The 19,707-nt window shown below is 52.0% G+C and overlaps 1 protein-coding gene across 38 annotated transcripts in view; it reads right to left on the bottom strand.

Moving 5' to 3' along the window:
• The window catches only part of LOC103351904 (uncharacterized), a 262,291-nt gene that overhangs the window by 92,326 nt on the left and 150,258 nt on the right, over window positions 1-19,707 (bottom strand). For 37 of the 38 annotated variants that reach the window (XM_070066604.1, XM_070066590.1, XM_070066581.1 and 34 more), the window contains one exon: window positions 15,516-15,592. The exons of the other annotated variant lie outside the window; for it this stretch is intronic. In XM_070066604.1, coding sequence (XP_069922705.1) covers window positions 15,516-15,592 — 77 coding nt within the window. The remainder of the gene's footprint in view (window positions 1-15,515; window positions 15,593-19,707) is intronic. 38 annotated transcript variants of the gene reach the window in all.

The raw sequence follows: 19,707 nt of genomic DNA, 5'->3' as shown, positions 1-19,707 counted from the left end.
AGTCTCCTTGCACCTGACCAAGGATCACTGCTTGAGAACTCCCAGGTTTGCAGAAGGAAACACATACTAGTGATAACTCATGATTTAGGAGGCATCTCCATCACAGTGCATCACTCAGGAAGAAGTGGGGATGGAGAAGGAACAGGAATAAGTATGCATACACAGACACGGTTAAAGTGGGTGTCAGTGTCTTTAGAGGCAAGTAGGAATGAATGAATGAAAGGGTGGTTGTGTTATCGGGACACAGCCACAGTTGCACATAGAGCTATCTGGGAAATAATGCAAATCCACGGGTACCGCACACGGTCTCCTCCATGTGCTAAACACCCTGCACTCCTCCACACCAAGGAGATGCAACCTGGTCCTAGTTCTTACAGAAGCTGAAACAACATGGGTCAACCTCCCCTAACCCTTGTAGAAAGGTCCCAGTCTGCTGAACCTGTCCTTGGTCCTGCTTGGACCCTGAATTAATTCTACTCCCACACATGGCTAGGTTGGATGTCTAAGAATACCAATTTGATGACAGGTAAACACCACAGTCGTCATGGACAAAAATGCATGCAACTACCAACAAGGATTCTGCAGTACTACACAATCCTCTTATTCCTCCTCTCCATTTCCTAGTAAACCAAGGATCAACACGTGTCCACTTAGATGCAGTCTGAAACCGGGTGTCCTAGCTCTGACAACTGGCTCTCCGTGCTGAAAGGGTTTCCCATGAATGGAGGCCCTAGGCCTAAGGCCTAGGACTCAAATAAATTGTCTCCATGAAGCCATGCTAAGAATGTACAATTGCAAACACAGCTGGTATCTTTAACTCTGCACAAAGAAGAAAGCCCAGGAAATAGTACCACTAGAAATACAGGTGGGCCCAGACCACCTACCTCCCCTCTGGGAACTCTCTAACCTGAGCGGTCTCCTAGTTCCTGGGAGGTCAGCCTGAACACCAGGTCTCCAATGGTCAGACACAAAGATGGGAAGTGCAATACCACCACCTCAAAGACACTGGAGGACAGGAAGATTGAGGATCCTTGACACTAAGACAGCAGGGCTGGAACACCTGGCTCCTCTCCAGGGCTGTTCCCTGGTCTTCAGATAAAGATTCCCACACAATGGGCATTCAGGAGGTGACCTAAGTGCTACAACCAAGACACACCTCCCCTCCTAGCAGCTGACTCAGGTTCCCCGTTGTTGTCCAATGCCCATCAGTGAGCTGCCAGAGAAAATACATAGACATGATCCCAGTAATGGAAGGATCATTTTCAACAGTGTCCACCCCAACATGCATTTGGGAAACAATGAAAGTACGACAAGGCATAGACCCAAATATAGAGAAAGTATTAAATATGCAAGAACGTGCATGACAACCCGCACAACGCTTTATAACCTCTAGGGCTGCTCCCTAGACCTTAAAATGTCCAAGGTTTTGGCTAGAGAGGGGCCTCCTGGCTCCCCTGGGTTGGTCGTGATGAAGAGAGAGAGAGAGAGGAGCTGAGGGAAAAGTAGAAGCTGGAGAGGCCATTCTATCAGAGGCGCTGATCCACCTGCCCCAGACATGCAGGATGCTAGGGAAGACCACTGCACCCAGGCAGCTGTGGCTGCTTCCCCAGTGTGATCAGGACACTGGGCAGAGGTCATGGTGACATTCTGATCAGAACACACATGGCAATGAAGTATCTACAGATACACAGGCGATTTCTAGTCTTCCCACTGAAAATTACAGTCTGAGAGACAGCATTCAAATGGGATGGCAACTCTGCAGCTACCCCAACATTGGAAATATTCATTCTTGGGTTCCTGTATTTGGAATATGCCATATTTTTTTCAGCCACTAAAGGTGGAGGGAGAGCTGGGAAAGGGGGTGCTTCCGTTTCTGGAGCAGCAGCGCCATCCAGCGGAAGCTGTTTCAGAATGAACTGTGTCCTCCAGCACATCCCACAGGGAAGGCTGGCAAGTGAGGGGAGAGAGTTCAGTGCCCAGATCAGGAACCAGCGAGGTTGGTGTGGAAAGCTGAGTGCCAGGTTCTCCCACCCAGGGATCCTGAGAGGCCCGGACTGCAAGGCTGCAGAAGCGGTGGGGCCGGTGCTCAGGGGCCGCCATGTTGCACAGCCTGCAGCTGAAGCATCTCAGGGCACTGTGTCTCTGCACAGGAGGGGAGGCAGCACTTCCTGACTCTCCCCACCAGGGCACAGCAGGGAGCCTGAGCAGCTCTGCTCCCCTGCACTGGGTGAGCTTTACTCTCCCTGCCCCCCACACCCTGCAGGTCTCAGGGGCACAGCAGATTCCTGCTTGCTGACGTCACAGCTCCCTCAGCACAGGCGACACCTGACTGGCACTGAGGAGGAGCCCGCACACCTGTCACACTGATGAGCGCCGTTCCCCGCTGGCCTGCATCTGTGCTCCTGTGGGGACTGGGTCCTCCTGGGATGTGGTTGGTAGGCTGAATAGATTACATCTGAAGCAACAAGGAGGGAAATTGCTCCAGTCCCTACTGGGGCTCATGTAACCCCCTTTCCCTCAACAAGCCCCTGTGTTCCTCCACCAGGCAGTTCCTGCGACACTGGGAGTCTCCCAGACAATTCAGAATACAAAGTGTGCCACCAACTTCACTCCTAAGACAAGTGGAGGGACGAAAATGCCCTCATAGTCTGCTCTAACAAAATGGCTGAGGCTTCTACAAGCCCCGCCCAGACATGGCAGCTACCAGGCTCCAGACTCTTCCAGGCTAGGACACGGGCCACAAGTCCCAGAGCTCAGCCCCTACTACTGCCTGGGTCCAGAGCCTCCAGAGCCCACTCCTCTCAGGAAACCGAGCTGCCCCAGGACTCCAAGGGCTTTGAGCCCCCCACCAAAATGGCCTCAGCACCCGCCTGCACCCTCAAGTCCCTGGGAAGCCAGTTCTGCGCAGGCGCTCAGCCGCCAGCCTCGCAGTTTCTACAAGTGAATTCCTCTTGATGGCAGTATTGCACCACAAATGCCATCTGCCCTGAACCTGCAGGTCCTCCCTCCTCCCTTCGTGCAGGAAAAAAATGGCGCTGTCCAATGGGTGCCCAGTATGGCTGCAATCCACATGGGCTACTCTGCCTGGGTCTGAGGGGAGCACCAGGAGCTAAGGCAATGCACTGGGTGCTGAACCCATCTGGTGCCCTGGCAGCCTGGCCTCAACAAGAAACTCCTGGGCTGCCCTTGGGACCAACACTCAGTGGAAGCTCTTGAGGGCAACACCAGCGGTGGTAGGCGCGACACCTAGCCATGGTCCACAGTCTGCACTACAAAAGGTTTCAGTCCTCTGGGATCAAGGCATTAGTCCCAGGGGCTCTGACCCAATCCTATCCTGACAACAGTGGAACTGACACATTGTTACACAGCCCTACCATGCCAGCTTTCCCAGGGTTTCCAGGACAGGTAGATACACTGACTCAGTCCCTGAAGAGTCATTTTGATGTGATGTCTCCTCCAGCCAGACTTAAAGGGTATGGACACAGAAGGACTGGGAAGGAAGAGAGGGAAGGGTTACAGCCATCCCAGGACCACAGGCCTCCGTGCCTCTCTACTCTCACAGAGCCACCCCCTGGGCTGCATAATCCAGGGTCCTACACTCAGGCCAGTGAGGACTGGAGCCACGAATCATAGAAAACATCCCTACTCTCCTTGTACCTGACCCAGGATCAGTGCTTGAGAACTCCCAGGTTTGGCAGAAGGAAACACATACTGGTGATGTTAAGTAGCAAGTCAGAAATTTAGCCTGTGTGTGTGTGTGTGTGTGTGTGTGTGTGAGAGAGAGAGAGAGTGAGAGAGAGAGAGAGAGAGAGAGAGAGAGAAAGGCCTGAAGACCAGCACCTACTGTTGAAGCCCAGCATCTTACACTTCAAAGTCCTGCCCAGACCCTGATAACCTCCCAGGTGGTCCCAGCCCTGCCCCCATGGAAAGCTCCCAGAATTCTCTCCTCAGGCCAAATGGGTTACCTGACCTGATGACATGGGGCAATAAAACCTTCCCAGAAGCCCTAAGGAAGTCCCACACCTTGCAGGGCTGCCCTGCACCAGTGAATCTGGGGAGGAGTTTGCTAATTTAAATCCAACAAACCCTTCTAATGGGACTCCCCATCCTTTGTCCTGGAGGAGAGGGGGAGGTGGGTAAACAGACTCCCTTACAAACCTAGGGAGTCCAAACAGACTGCAGCTCAGCCCTCTGCCTCTCAGCTGAGCCCCCACCTGGCCTGCCAGGTGTATTCTCTCCATTCAACCATGTAACCTCCCTCACCCCAGTCCCAATGTTTGGGCACTCTCTCTGCACCTTCCATTCTGATGGATGCCCTACCCCCAATGAAGCCTTATCACTCAGCTCTCTGTCTCAAGCCTGAATTCTTTCTTGCCTGAAGAAAAGAACCCCAGCCTTCCATGGTCTTTCCTCCTGTGACAGTGATAACTCATGAATTAGGAAGAATCCCTATCCACAGTCATCATTCAGGAAGAAGTGGGGATGGAGAAGGAAGGGGAATAAGTATGCATACATAGACATCATTAAGGTGGGTGTCGATATCTTTATAGGCAAGTAAGAAGAATGAGTGGAGGAGGTGGTAGTTTAATGGGGGCACAGCCGCAGTTGCTCGTGGAGCTATCCGAGAAATAATGCAAATCCACGGGTCCCAGACAGGGTCTCCTCCATGTGCGAAACCACTCTGCACTCCTTCACGCCTGGAGACACAACCTGGTCCTAGTTCTTCCAGACCCAAAACAACCGTGGGTCAAAGCCCCATAGTCCTCATGGAAAGGTGTCAGCCTGCTGAACCTATCCTTGACCCTGCCTGGAACCTGGATAGATTCCAGTCCCACACATGGCCAGGTAGGTGTTCTAAGAATACAAATTTGCAGACAGGTAAACAAAAAAGTCGTCATGGAAGAAATGCATGAAAAACCAGCAGGGCTTCTCCGGTACTACACAGCCCTCTCATTCCTCCTCTGCCATTTCCTATTTAACGAAGAATCAACATGTGTCCACCTAGATGCAGTCTGAAACCGGGTTCTCCATTTTTGACAACTCCCCATCCTGAGAGGAAGCTCCAAAGAAATTGTCTCCATGAAGCCATCTTAAGAATGTACACTTGCAAACACAGCTGATATCATTACCACTGGACAAGGAAGAGAGCACAGGAAATAGCACAATTCGCAGCACAGGTGGGCCCAGACCACCTACCTCCCCTCTGGGAACTCTCCAACCTGGGCATTCTCCTAGCTATTGGGAGGTCAGCCTGAACACCAGGTCTCCAATGGTCAGACACAAAGATGGCAAGTGCAGTACCACCACCTCAAAGACACTGGGAGAGAGGGAAGATTAAGGTTCCTGGATCCTAAGACAGCAGGACCTGAGCACCTGGCTCCTCTCCAGGGCTGCTTCCTGCTCTTCAGATAAAAAGGATCCCATAGATCACGTATTCAGGAGATGACCCAGGTGCTACAACCAAGACACACACCTACCCTCCTGGTAGCTGACTCAGGTCCTCAATTGTTGTCCAAACCCCATCAGTGATCTGGCAGGGAAAATACACACACATGATCCCAGTAATGCAGGAATCTATTTCAACAGTGTCCACCCCAACATGGATATGGGAGGTAACGAAAGTAGAGCAAGCATAGACTCAAACACAGAGTATTAAGAATTCCAGAACATGCGGCTGTGTGCCAGTTTAAATGAATGCATGAACATACGAGAGTGAGTAAAAGGTTATGGGGCGCTGAGTGGAGACAACAACCAGATGTCAAACACAGTCCCTGGAAGGAGCTGCAGAACCACTGCCCTGCCCAAGGTCAGCTGAGGGCTGGCGCCAGGGCTCCTCCACCTGACCCATGTGTGGCAACCTGGGGAACTCGGGGTGAGGAAACTACCTCAGATCCCTGGAGGGACCCAGGGCGAGACCCGGACTGTACATGGGGAAGAACTGTTCCCATCAGTGCATGGCATCCCCCACAATGCCCTACTTCCTCTAAGGCTGCTCTCTAGACCTTAAAAAGTTCTACGACTCTGCAAAGGGAGCACATAAACAAGTCTAGTACCTGCTAACACTAACCGATAGAATAAATAAAGGGGAGAGTGATCCAACATGGGAAGTGAGATACTCAGCAGACTCATAGAATGGCAGATGTCCTAAATAGCACTCTGGCCTCAGAATCAGCCCTAAAGGCATTCGGAGCTGGCTGAAAAGCCCATGAGAGTATTTCAGGCATGGAAAGCCAAGACACTCTGGCAAAAGATCTCTGCGAGTGAGATCCCAGTGGAAAGAACAGGTCTTCAAAGAAGGAGGTACCTTTCTCTGAAGGGAGGAGAGAACCTCCACTTTGACTATGACCTTGTCTAAACAAGATAAGAATCGGAGAACTCAGAGGGCTTCCATAGCCTTGGAAACTCATGACTGGAGCATAGGGAGATTACTGATGCCATAGACAGGAGTGTCAATTGGTAAAGTCAACAACAGGAGTCACTGTGCACTCCTCATGTAGGATCTCTGTCCTTAATGTGCTGTGCATTGAGATTTAATGCTATAACGAGTACTCAAACAATATATTTCACTTTGTGTTTCTATGGGGGTGTAAACTGTTGAAATCTTTACTTAATGCATACTAAACTGATCCTCTGTAAAAAAAAAAAAAGAAAAAAGAAAAAAGAAATTATCAACTCCCAACTTGACTCTCACTGGGATTAAACATGACAATAGGTCTGATCTGATTTCATCATCATTTAAAAAAATCATCTATTATTTTTCACTTTATGTTTCTGTGTGGGAGCAAACTGTTGAAATCCTTACTTAAGGTATACTAAGCTGATCTTCTGTATATTAAGATAATCGAAAATGAATCTTGATGTGAATGGAAGGGGAGAGGGAGTGGGAAAAGGGAGGGTTGTGGGTGGGAGGGACGGTATGTGGGGGAAGCCATTGTAATCCATAAATCGTACTTTGGAAATTTATATTCATTAAATAAAAGTTAAAAAAAAATAAAAAAAATAAATTTAAAAAAAAAAAAGTTCTACGACTCTGCTAGAGAAAGTGCCTATGGGTCTTGTAGGATTGGGGTCATGTAGAGAGAACAAAGAAACGACGCAAAAATCAGTAAGAAAGTAGGGTACCTGTTCTCCCAGAAGACTGAACTAAACGCCAAAAAGCTTTGGAAGAAGATAAAATAGAGTGAGGCAGGTTTAATTTCCACAATTTTGCCAAGAAAAGTGAGGATTCCTTACTATGATATTGTGACCAGAACAAATATGTGAAGCATGTATCTACAGATACACAATATCAGTCTCCTGTCTTCTACCTACATTTATATTCACAAGATAGAGCATCCACTAAGGGACAGCACTGCCCAGCTACCCCCAACACCTGAAACCTTTACTATTCTGTTCCGGTACTTGGAGGACACCATTATTTTTCTTCAGCCACAAAAGGTGGAGGGAGAGAAGGGGAAAACGAGGCGGTTCCATTTCTGGAGCAGCAGCGCCATCCAGAGGAGGTCGTTTCAGAATAGCGTCCACTCCATCCATCCCACTCCATGAGGAAGGCTCCAGAAATGAGGAAGACTGGGATCCAGGCTCACACGCAGGCATCACCAGAGTTCCTGGGGAACAAGAGAGAGCTGGGCTCCCCCACAAAGGGATCCAGAGAGGCCCGGACTGCAAGGCTGCAGAGGTCGTGGGGGCCGGTGCTCAGGGGCAGCCATGGTGCACAGCCTGCAGCTGAAGCATCTCAGGGCACTGTGTCTCTGCACAGGAGGGGAGGCAGCACTTCCTGACTCTCCCCACCAGGGCACAGCAGGGAGCCTGAGCAGCTCTGCTGCCCTGCACTGGGTGAGCTTTACTCTCCCTGCCCCCCACACCCTGCACGTCTCAGGGGCACAGCAGATTCCTGCTCACTGACGTCACAGCTCCCTCAGCACAGGCGACACCTGACTGGCACTGAGGAGGAGCCCGCACACCTGTCACACTGATGACCGCCGTTCCCCACTGGCCTGCATCTGTGCTCCTGCGGGGACTGGGTCCTCCTGGCAGGCAGGCACACTGAACAGTTCACCTCTTAACGGCACAGAAGAAGGAAAATGGTCTGTTCCCTACAGGTGCTCATGTAACCCCCTTTCCATCACAAGCCCCTGTGTTCCTCCACCAGGCAGGTCCTGGGCCACTGGGAGTCTCCCAGACAATTCACCGTCAAAAGTCTGCCACCCTACTTGACTCCTGAGACAACAGAAGGGAGGAAAATGCCCACAGAACCTGCTCAGCACAAAATGGAAGAGGCTTCCATAAGCCCCGCCCAGACATGGCCGCCTCTAGGCTCTTCCCACCAGGTCACAGCTGCCATGAATCCCAGAGCTCCGACCCCTGTAACTGCCTGTGTCCGGGCCTTCAGAGCCCCCTCGATGTGGAGACCTGAGCTGGCTGGGTCTCCACTGATTTGAGCCCTACAGGGAACATCGTCTTGGCACCAACCTATACCCTCACTTCCCTGCCAAGCCAGACCCGCCCAGGCACATAGCCACCACCTGAGGAGATCCGCAAATGAATTCCTCTTGATGGCAATATTGCACCACAAATACCATTCCCCTGTTGCCCCCAGTCCTCCCTACTCCCTGCGTGGAGGAAAAAATCACCAGTGCTGTCCCAACAGATACCTAGCATGGCTGCCTGGTTCTTAGGGACCAGGAGGAGCTAGGGCAATGTACTGGGTGTTAGACATACCCAGAGCCCATGCAGTCTGGCCTCAGCACGCAGTCCTGGGCTGCCCTTGGGAATTTGCTCATCAGACGCTCCTTAGGGCAACCCTCCGTGGGGGCAGGGCACCTGCACCTAGCCAGGCCCCACTGTCTGCACCACAAGTTGATTAGGCTCTCCGGGATACAAGCAAAGATACCACTGGCTCTCACCCAATCCCATTCTGAAAAGCGGGCGACTTTACACTGTCACTGAACCCTGCCACGCCAGCCTGCCCAGGAGGTACAGGGCAGCCAGAGAATCTGAATCAGTCATTGACAAGTCATTCCCACATGACAGCTCATCCAGGCAGACTGAAAGGGTATGTAGTCAGAGGTACTGGGAAGGAAGAGAGAGATGAGTACAGCCATCCCAGGACCACAGGCCTCACGAAACCTGTACTCTCACAGGGCTCCTCCCTGGTCTGCAGATCTAGAGGTCCCACACTCAGGACGGGAGACAAGGGTCACAGCAAACACATTAGCTCTCCATGCGCCTGACCCAGGGTCACTCCCTGAAAACTCCTTATATTGCCAGAAGGACACACATATTGGTGGTAATTCAGGATCTCCCAGGGAGGCTGAATGTAAGGATCTGAGACAGGTTCTGAGGAAGGGAAATGGATCAGTTCTAACTGCCATAAGCAGATTGTGAAACTGGCAAACTTCTGTGTTCTTGTAGGAGGAGGCAGGTTCAAGGTTGAAGGAACCTTCTTGAGCCCCAGAGGTCATCTAAAACAGTGACCCCCATGCACCAAGGCAGCGGGACAGAATCCGGATCCAGACCAAGCCTAGGTCTTTGCAGAGACTTCTGCAAGCCCCACCCAGACATGGCCACTAATTGGATCCCGAGTTATGCTATCTGCTCCAAGCTGCACACACACACCGGAACTCGGTCCCCTGGCCTTGCCTATGTTCTGGGCCACCATAACCCACTGGACATGGTAGCCCAGCTGGACCCGGATCCAAGGGCTCTGAGCCCTCACAGGGGGAAGCCTTGGGACCCACCTACACCCTCCCTTTTCTGCCAAGCCAGTCCCACACAGGCACACAGCTGCAAGTGCTGTCGGGTTGCATAAACTGCTTCCTCTCCATGGCAGTATTATAGCACAAGTGCCACCTGCCCTACCCCAAAATGAGTCTATCCTCCGCCCTTCAAACAGCTACAAAATGCCCAGAGCTGTTCAGCAGGAATCCAAAATGGCTGCTGCCCAGCATGACCACTCTTCCTGGCTGAGGGAGCAGGAGGAGCCAACACACAGCACTGGGTACTGCACTGACCCTGGTGGCTGTACACTGCTGGGGGCTGCACGTGTGACAAGCGCACAAGGGACGTCTACATGGACACCCCAGCTGTAGTGGGGACCTGCACCTAGTCGGGCCACAACACCTGCACTGCACTTGGCTTCAGCCCTCGGGGATCCATGCAAAGGCCCCACAGGCTAGGACACCTGATCACCCAGCCTAGGCCTCTGCTCCCCTACTGGTGGGACAGACGGCTCTGAGGAGAGGCCTCTGCCAGAGTCCCTACCCCTGAGCCAGTGCTACTGTCCAGAAAGGGGCTGGAGGAAGTCGTCACACTCATCCAGGTAAGCACACCTTGACAGAGGGTTCTGCTGGTCCCTAAAATGCATGATTGCACCGAGATGCAAATGTTGATACTTTATCCTAACACAGAGGCAGCCTAGCTCTCTGCAGGGCCCTAGTGCTGGCTGAACCCATACAGCCTTGCTCAACTTTCCTCAAGCCTTCTGGACATGTTGAAGCTGGGCAAACCTGACCGTGGCCCTCCCTGGGACCCTGGCTTGATTTCATTCCCTCTTACTCCCAACTATGGCTAGGTAGCTGTTTCAAGGAGCCCAGGAAATTCTCCCCATGAAGCTGTCCCAAGAATGTACACATATAGGCCAGTGCCCTGTCTCACTTGGCTAATCCTCCGCCAGCGGCGCCAGCACCCCAGGTTCTAGTCCTGGTTGCTCATCTTCCAGTCCAGCTCTCTGCTGTGGCCTGGGAAGGCAGTGGAGGATGGCCCAAGTGCTTGGACCCTGTACCCGCATGGGAGACCAGGAAAGGCACCTGGCTCCTGGCTTCGGATCGGTGTAGCGCCGGCCGTAGCGGCCATTTGGGCGGTGAACCAACGGAAAAAGGAAGACCTTTCTCTCTGTGTCTCTCTCTCTCTAACTCTGCTTGTCAAAAAAACGAAGGAGCCTCTGGGCTCTTCCTGGGTTGGGGGTCATGAAGAGAGAGTGAGGAGCTGAGGGAATAGTAGTCAGAAAGTGGAGAGGTCATTCTATCAGATTCACCTTCCCCAGACAGGCAGGATGCTAGGGAAGATGACTGCACCCAGGCAGGTGTGGCTGCTTCCACAATGGTGCAGAGGACTGCGGAGTGCTCATGCTGATAATTTGGATCAAAACACATACAAATATCTATAGAAACACAGATTCTGCTTCTTGTCTTTCCACTGACAATTATAATCCCAGAGAGAGCATTCATCAAGGGACAGCAACCACCCTGGTACTCATCACTGGACACCTTCCTTCTTGGGTTCCTGTGTGTGGAGGACTCCATTATTTTTTTCAGCCACAAAAGGCGGAGGGAGAGAAGGGGAAGTCGGGACAGGCCCATTTCTGGAGCAGCAGCGCCATCCAGCGGAAGCTGTTTCAGAATGGCATACAGTCCATCCAGCACATCCCACGAGGAAGGCCCGGAACTCAGGGAGAGTGAGTTCAGTGCCCAGAGCCGGCACCAGCAAGGCTGGTGTGGAAAGTTGAGTGTAGGACTACCCACCCAGGGATCCAGAGAGGCCCTGTCTGCCAGGCTACAGAAGTCATGTGGGACAGTCCTCAGGGGCCGCCATGTTGCACAGCCTGAAGCTGAAGCATCCCAGGGCACTGTGTCTCTGCACAGGAGGGGAGGCAGCACTTCCTGACTCTCCCCACCAGGTCACAGCAGGGAGCCTGAGCAGCTCTGCCCCCCCCACACCCTCCCCCCCAGCAAGGCACTGTGTGAGTTTCTCTCCCTGTGCTCCACACCCTGCAGGTCTCACAGGAGCCCACAGCCTCTCCTCAGACAAAATGGCCGAGGCTTCTACAAGCCCCGCCCAGACATGGCGGCCACCAGTCTCCGGACTCTTCCAGGCTCGGACACAGAGGCTACAAGTCCCGGAGCTCAGCCCCTGCCACTGCCTGTTCCTGGCTTCCAGAGCCCTCCCGGTTCTGGGATTCCAGCTGGCCAGAGCTTGCAAGGGGGCCCCAGGAAGGGCACACACTCTCACTTCCATGCCAAGCCAGTCAGGCGCACGCTCACAGCCACCACTGGCGGCATCTGCAACGAATTCCTCTTGATGGCAGTATTGCACCACAAATGCAATTTGCCCTGTTCCTGCCAGTGCTCCCTCCTCCCTGTGCGCAGGAAAAAACACCCCGTGCAGTCCAAGGAGTGCACAGCATGGCTGCCCAGTTGAGGGGGTCACAGGAGGAGCTAGGGCAATGCACTGGGTGCTAAACAGACACAGAGCCCATGCAGCTTGGCCTCAGCACCCAGTGCTGGGCTGCCCTAGGGACCAATGTTCACTGGATGCTCCTTAGAACAACCCCCGTGGGTGTAGGGCACTAGAACCTAGCCAGGCCACACTGTCTGTACCGCAGTGGCTTAAGCCCTCGGGGATCCAATGGGCTCTGACCCATTCCCATTCTGAAAAGCGGCGGGCCGGACACTCTCACTGAACCTTGCCACACAGACTTGCTCAGGAAGTCCAGGGCAGCCAGATAATCTGAATCAGTCATTGACAAGTCATATTCTCATGATGTTTCACACAGGAAGACTTAAAGGGTCTGTAGCCAGAGGTAGTGGGAAGGAAGGGAGGGAAGGGTTACAGCCATCCCAGGAACACAGGCCTCAGTACCTCTGTACACTCACAGGGCTCTCCCCTGGTCTGCAGGCAATGAGGGTCCCACACTCAGGATAGAAGTTGAGGGCCACAGCAAACACAGCGACTCTCTGTGCACCTGACCCAGGGTCACTGAGAACTCCTTACATTGGCAGAAGGAAATACATATTGCTGTTGACTAACAAATTAGGGGGAATCTCTATCCACAGTGCATCATTCATACTACTGTCCCAATGGAACAAGAAGGGTATACATATGCATATATGGACCTCATAAGGTGGGCGTGGCAAAGTACCTTTGAAGGCAGCCAGCCCAAACGTGATGGCAAGGGCGACAGGGCTCATTGCCGAAGACAGCTGGAAGGTCTTGGAGCAAAGGGCTCGGACCAAGCGCTCAGTTCACCCTGCGACGCTTATGATTGCAGTCAACAATTTGAAATGGCCAGCTCACCTGAGGCAGTCACCTCTCCACCTGCTTTCTTAAGGTCCGGCTCAGTTTATGAACCTCTTATAATCTTCCAAGACCTGGTAATGAAACACTATGGGATAAATTGGATCATTATTACAAAATTGTCAAGTCAACATTGCTGCTGAATCTTAGTCTGGCCACAGGTTTCTTTCCCACTAAAACCTGCAGGGGTGATCACATGGCCAAACCCACGACAGCCTGTACTGTGCTGCTGGGCGGCCTGGGGTTCGGCTCTTCCATACAGGAGCACTGATCATGACAAGGGAAGGACCCATGAGCTGGAGCATTCGGCTATAAAATGTACGAGAGAAATTCTCTACTGCTATATGCGTCAGGCCAATAAGGTCCAGCAGTTTAAGCAGGATCCACGCCCAACAACGTGTCTTCACTCTCCTTTCAATGTGCATACAGGAGATGAATCGCTGTCTTATGAGGAATATGGTCTTCTTTAGATAAATGCAGTGTCCCTCTATCTCCTTTACCTCGTGGAAATGATTTCCTCAGGACTCCAGATTATCTCTAACACTGACGAGAGGAGGAGATTTGGACATACAAAGAGCTGAAAAGTCAGGAGCAGCACTTGGACAGAGTGGGACTGTTACGTAGGAAGTCAGATATGAGCTTATGTGTGTGTGACAAAGGCTAAAGAAAAGACATCTATGTCCAGCATCTACATTTGCATCTCACAGTCATGCCGATAACTTTTCAGGGGCAGCAAAGTGCTCGCATCTTCCTCTGCCCCTCCTACCCTATAACCTGCCAGGTGGAGTTCCCAGCCCCTTCTGTCTGACAATCTTCCACAATCTCCCAGAAGCAGCCCAGTATCAGCACTTCAAATACGCTGCTCCGGATCTTGGATGCTGGGTTAGGACGGCGCCAGCTAGGCTTCCTCCTGTCCGACACCTGAAGAGGAAAACTCAGGAGCTTCTTAATATTTACATCCATAAAATCCTTTGTTTCAGGAGGAGATGTGTGAAGACAAAGACCCATCTCCTGAAAAACCCCTGGCCTCAACTGGACTGCACACTCAGCCCTCTGCCTCTATGCTGAGTCGGCTGCCTGCCTGCCTGCCTGCCTGCCTGCCCAGGTGTAATCTCTCCACTCAACCATGTAACCTTGCTCCTTCCCTCAGTCCCAGTGAGTGGGCACTCTCTCTCAGGTTCTGTCTGGAGAAGTGCCCACCCGTTCTTACGGATGTCCTTTCCCTACTAAACTTTGCTACTTTCCACTACTCTGCCTCACGCCTGAATTCTTTGTTGCACGAAGACAAGAACCCTGCCATTCACCGGTAACAGGACAACCATGAGAAAAGAGTCACAACAGAAAGATTTCTGCAAGCCAAGAAGCAACAACTTAGAAGAAACTAAACCTGCTAACACCTTGAACTTGGGCTTCTGACTGAACTTCGGCTTCAGAACTTGAGAAAATAAATTCCTCTGTTTATGGCACCCAATCTGGTTACATACGACATCCCTATCAAACTAATGCAGTTGCTAAATCTGACTTAGGAACAAATAGAAAAAGGGAGGGCCAGCACTGTGGCATAGTGAGTACAGCTACCACCTGCAGTGCCAGCGTCCCATATAGGTGCTGGTTCAAGTCCTGGCTGCTCCATTTCCAATACAGCTCTCTGCTATGGCCTGGGAAAGCAGTGGAAGATGCCCCAGGCAAAAGAAACAGAGAAATGACACAGACCTAGAACAGTGTTTCTCAACCTTTTTGTTGTTGTTGTTGCCCCCAAGTAGGGGGAAACTATCGAATTAAAATTCTCCTAGAGGTAGGAAATTATATGTTAAGGAGTAAGATTTTCTTTAATAGATTTGAGCCTTAGGGTTTCTGTATGATATTGTGATGTCTAAGAATTTTTTACTCTACCTCTCCAAGAACCAATTCTATTATTTGAGGAATGCATGATTTGTAGAAAGTATATCCGTGCTTTTAAACGTATGGTAATAAATCTAAAGGATATCCAGATGGAACGTGTTCTAGGGAAAACAGAAGTTATTGTTATCCACTGAATTGCATCCCCTCCCACCAAAAAATTTTATATTGTTAAACTCCCAGTCCTTTTTATTAGTACATAGATTATATCTGAAAATGTATTACAGTTCATGAAAGATTAAAAAAAAGTATCTTTTCAGGCAGGTGAGAATGAATGAGTGAAGGGGTGGTTGTCTAATGGGGCACAGCCACGACTGCATGTGGAGATAACTGGAGCTATAGCAAAACCACGGGTCCTGGACGGAGGCACCTCCATGTGCGAATGGACTCTGCACTGCTCCATACAATACAGACAAAACCTGGGACTCTATAGGGGTGATGACATTGGACCCAAGGAAGTGAGGCAGGGCATCGTCCTCTCTGTCCTCCCATCTGATGTGAGCCCTACGCTTCCGCTGCCCCCACAATGCCCTGCTTCTTACCCAGGCCAGCTCCTGTGTCTTTGGGCAGGATGAGATGCCGGTTTGGGAAGCCTCCACTGTCCTCTCTCTGGGATGGGCTGAAAAAGGACAAAAGAGAAAAAATAATGAGACACCTGGGGGCCTTGCCATACTAGAAACTTAGTGGGACACAGGCCACTGCACTTGGCTTAGAAGGACACCCACTGTCGCCAGTGCCGCGGCTCACTAGGCTTATCCTCCGCCTTGCGGCGCCAGCACACGGGGTTCTAGTCCCGGTCGGGGCGCCGGATTCTGTCCCGGTTGCCCCTCTTCCAGGCTAGCTCTCCGCTGTGGCCAGGGAGTGCAGTGGAGGATGGCCCAAGTACTTGGGCCCTGCACCCCATGGGAGACCCAGGATAAGTATGTGGCTCCAGCCATCGGATCAGCGCAGTGCGCTGGCCGCAGCATGCCGGCCGCGGCGGCCACTGGAGGGTGAACCAACGGCAAAGGAAGACCTTTCTCTCTGTCTCTCTCTCTCACTGTCCACTCTGCCTGTCAAAAAAAAAAAAAAAAAAAAAAAAAGGAAGGACACCCACTGTCAGGCAACTGAACAACTTTGAGAGCTCTTGAGCAGTTTGCATTAACACAGCTACTATTACCGGAAAACAGTGGGGTTGCATGTGACAGAGAAGGTGTCTATACTCTCTCACTCAGGACTTGCAGCACCAAGGCCCCAGTTCTAAGGACAGGAAGGAACCAGCACCATCACAGTCAAAGCCTGGGACTGGGGACCAGCCTAAAGACTGGTAAATCATCCCTGACCCAGGGATTGAGAAACAGGCCTGGCAGCCCTGAATCTCTTAACCCACAGAATACTACATGGCAAATCGATGAACCTCAACAGTGAGAAATCAATGGGGACAGACAGGTTTTCAGCACTGTATCGAGACTGTGACAGAGGAATTGGTGGATCGGTCTAGAGACATCTTAATAGACTCCTAAGAGAAGCTGACAAGGACAAGGCCTTTACCATGAATTAGCTGGCAAAGAGCATGACCTACCTTAGAGGTTCTGCTCACTTGCCCCTGGGAGACACCAAGTCTCCAAAGAAGGGCTGTGTCCCCAGAGGAATGCACCAGGTTCCTGGGCTTAACAGACACAACAGAGAGGTGCTAGAAATGAAAAAGACCAGTGAGGTGTCTGCCCTGGGAGCACAGAGGGAATCCTGGTCTAGTGGAGGTGGGGTGCTACACCCAACCCTGCAGGGCTTATGCAGCATCTGCTGACATCTTGATTGCCAGGGCCCTAGTGTGAGATCTGCAGAGCCAGGGACCTCAGACACAAAGGTGATTCTAGATTCTTGGGTTCCATTATGTGGAGGACACCATTATTTTTTTCAGCCACAAAAGGTGGAGGGAGAGATGGGGAAGATGGGATGGTTCCATTTCTGGAGCAGCACCGCCATCCAGCGGAAGTTGTTTCAGAATGAACTGTGTCCATCCAGTATGTCCCACGGGGAAGGCTGGCAAGTGAGAGGGAGAGTTCAGTGTCCACAGCAGGCACCAGCAAGGTTGGTGTGGAAAGTTGAATGCTGGGTTCCCCCACCCAGGGATCCTGAGAGGCCCGGACTGCAAGGCCGCAGAATCGGTGGGGCCGGTGCTCAGGGGCTGCCATGTTGCACAGCCTGCTCCTGAAGCATCTCAGGGCACTGTGTGTCTGCACAGGAGACTGATGACCACCGTTCCCCGCTGGACTGCATCTGTGCTCCTGCGGGGACTGGGGTCCTCCTGGGATGGCCGCCATGCTGATCAGGTCACCTATGAGGGGACAGAGATAAGAAACTGCTCCACTCCCTATTGGTGCTCATGAACCACCATTCCCTCAACAAGCCCCGGCGATCCTACCCAGGCAGTTCCTGGACCACTGGGAGTTTTCAGACACTTCAGAACAGAAAGTGTTGCACCCACTTCACACCTAAGAAAACAGGGACCAAATGCCCAAAGCTCCTGCTCAGGACAAAATTGCTGACGCTTCCACAAGCCCCGCCCAGACATGGCGGCCACAGGGCTCCTGGCTATGTCAGGCTAGGACACAGCGGCCGCAGTTTCCGGAGCTCAGACACCCTGCCACTGCCTGTGTTCGGAAACTCCAGATTGCACTCACTGCAAGGAACCGAGCTGTCCCGGGCCTCCACGGGTTCGGCACACGCCTGCACCCTCATGTCCCTGGGAAGCAAGTTCTGCGCAGGCGCTCAGCCGCCAGCCTGGCAGTTTCTGCAAGTGAATTCCTCTTGATGGCAGTATTGCACCACAAATGCCATCTACCCTGTACCCGCGGGTTCTCCCTCCTCCCTTCGTGAAGGGAAAAAACGGCGCTGTCCAGTGGGTGCCTGCATGGCTGCAATCCACCTGGGCTACTCTGCCTGGGTCTGATGGGAGCAGGGGCAGCTAAGGCAATGCACTGGGTGCTGAACCCATCTGGTGCCCAGGCAGCCTGGCCTTAGCAAGCAATTCTTAGGTTGTCCTCAGGACCACCACTCGATGGATACTCCTAAGGGTAACATCAGCGGGCGTAGGCACAACGCCAGGCCAGGCTGCACTGACCCCACACAAATGGCTTCAGGCCTCTGGGATCAAGGCATAGGACCAGGCGCTTTGACACAATCCTATACTGACAACAGTGGGATTCAGATCTTGTAACACAGCCCTGCCAGGACAGCTTTCCCAGGAGGTCTAGGACAGGCAGATACACTGAGCCAGTCACTGATGAGTCCTTTTGACATAATGTCTCCTCCAGGCACACTTAAAGGGTCTGTACCCAGAGGTACTGGGAAGGAAGAGAGGGAAGGGTTACAGCCTCCCCAGGACCACAGGCCTCAGTACCTCTCTACTCTCACAGGGCTCTCCTCTGCTCTGGACAATCAGGGTCCCACACTTGGGTCAGTGAGGACTGGAGCCACGAATCACAGCAAACATACCTACTCTCCTTCTCCTGACCAAGGATCACTGCTTGAGAACTCCCAGGTTTGCAGAAGGAAACACATACTAGTGATAACTCATGATTTAGGAGGAATCTCCATCCACAGCGCATCACTCAGGAAGAAGTGGGGATGGAGAAGGAACAGGAATAAGTATGCATACACAGACACGGTTAAAGTGGGTGTCAGTGTCTTTAGAGGCAAGTCGGAATGAATGAATGAAAGGGTGGTTGTGTTATCGGGACACAGCCACAGTTGCACATAGAGCTATCTGGGAAATAATGCAAATCCACGGGTACCGCACACGGTCTCCTCCATGTGCTAAACACCCTGCACTCCTCCACACCAAGGAGATGCAACCTGGTCCTAGTTCTTACAGAAGCTGAAACAACATGGGTCAACCTCCCCTAACCCTTGTAGAAAGGTCCCAGTCTGCTGAACCTGTCCTTGGTCCTGCTTGGACCCTGAATTAATTCTACTCCCACACATGGCTAGGTTGGATGTCTAAGAATACCAATTTGATGACAGGTAAACACCACAGTCGTCATGGACAAAAATGCATGCAACTACCAACAAGGATTCTGCAGTACTACACAATCCTCTTATTCCTCCTCTCCATTTCCTAGTATCCAAGGATCAACATGTGTCCACTTAGATGCAGTCTGAAACCGGGTGTCCTAGCTCTGACAACTGGCTCTCCGTGCTGAAAGGGTTTCCCATGAATGGAGGCCCTAGGCCTAAGGCCTAGGACTCAAATAAATTGTCTCCATGAAGCCATGCTAAGAATGTACAATTGCAAACACAGCTGGTATCTTTAACTCTGCACAAAGAAGAAAGCCCAGGAAATAGTACCACTAGAAATACAGGTGGGCCCAGACCACCTACCTCCCCTCTGGGAACTCTCTAACCTGAGCGGTCTCCTAGTTCCTGGGAGGTCAGCCTGAACACCAGGTCTCCAATGGTCAGACACAAAGATGGGAAGTGCAATACCACCACCTCAAAGACACTGGAAGACTGGAGGATTGAGGATCCTTGACACTAAGACAGCAGGGCTCGAACACCTGGCTCCTCTCCAGGGCTGTTCCCTGGTCTTCCGATAAAAAGATTCCCACAAAATGGGCATTCAGGAGGTGACCTAAGTGCTACAACCAAGACACACCTCCCCTCCTAGCAGCTGACTCAGGTTCCCCGTTGTTGTCCAATGCCCATCAGTGAGCTGCCAGAGAAAATACATAGACATGATCCCAGTAATGGAAG

This window comes from Oryctolagus cuniculus, chromosome X, assembly GCF_964237555.1.
Source record: "Oryctolagus cuniculus chromosome X, mOryCun1.1, whole genome shotgun sequence".
NCBI classification, from domain to species: Eukaryota; Metazoa; Chordata; class Mammalia; order Lagomorpha; family Leporidae; genus Oryctolagus; species Oryctolagus cuniculus.
Note: the sequence above shows the minus strand (reverse complement) of the source record. Positions and strands in the feature narration are given on the sequence as shown.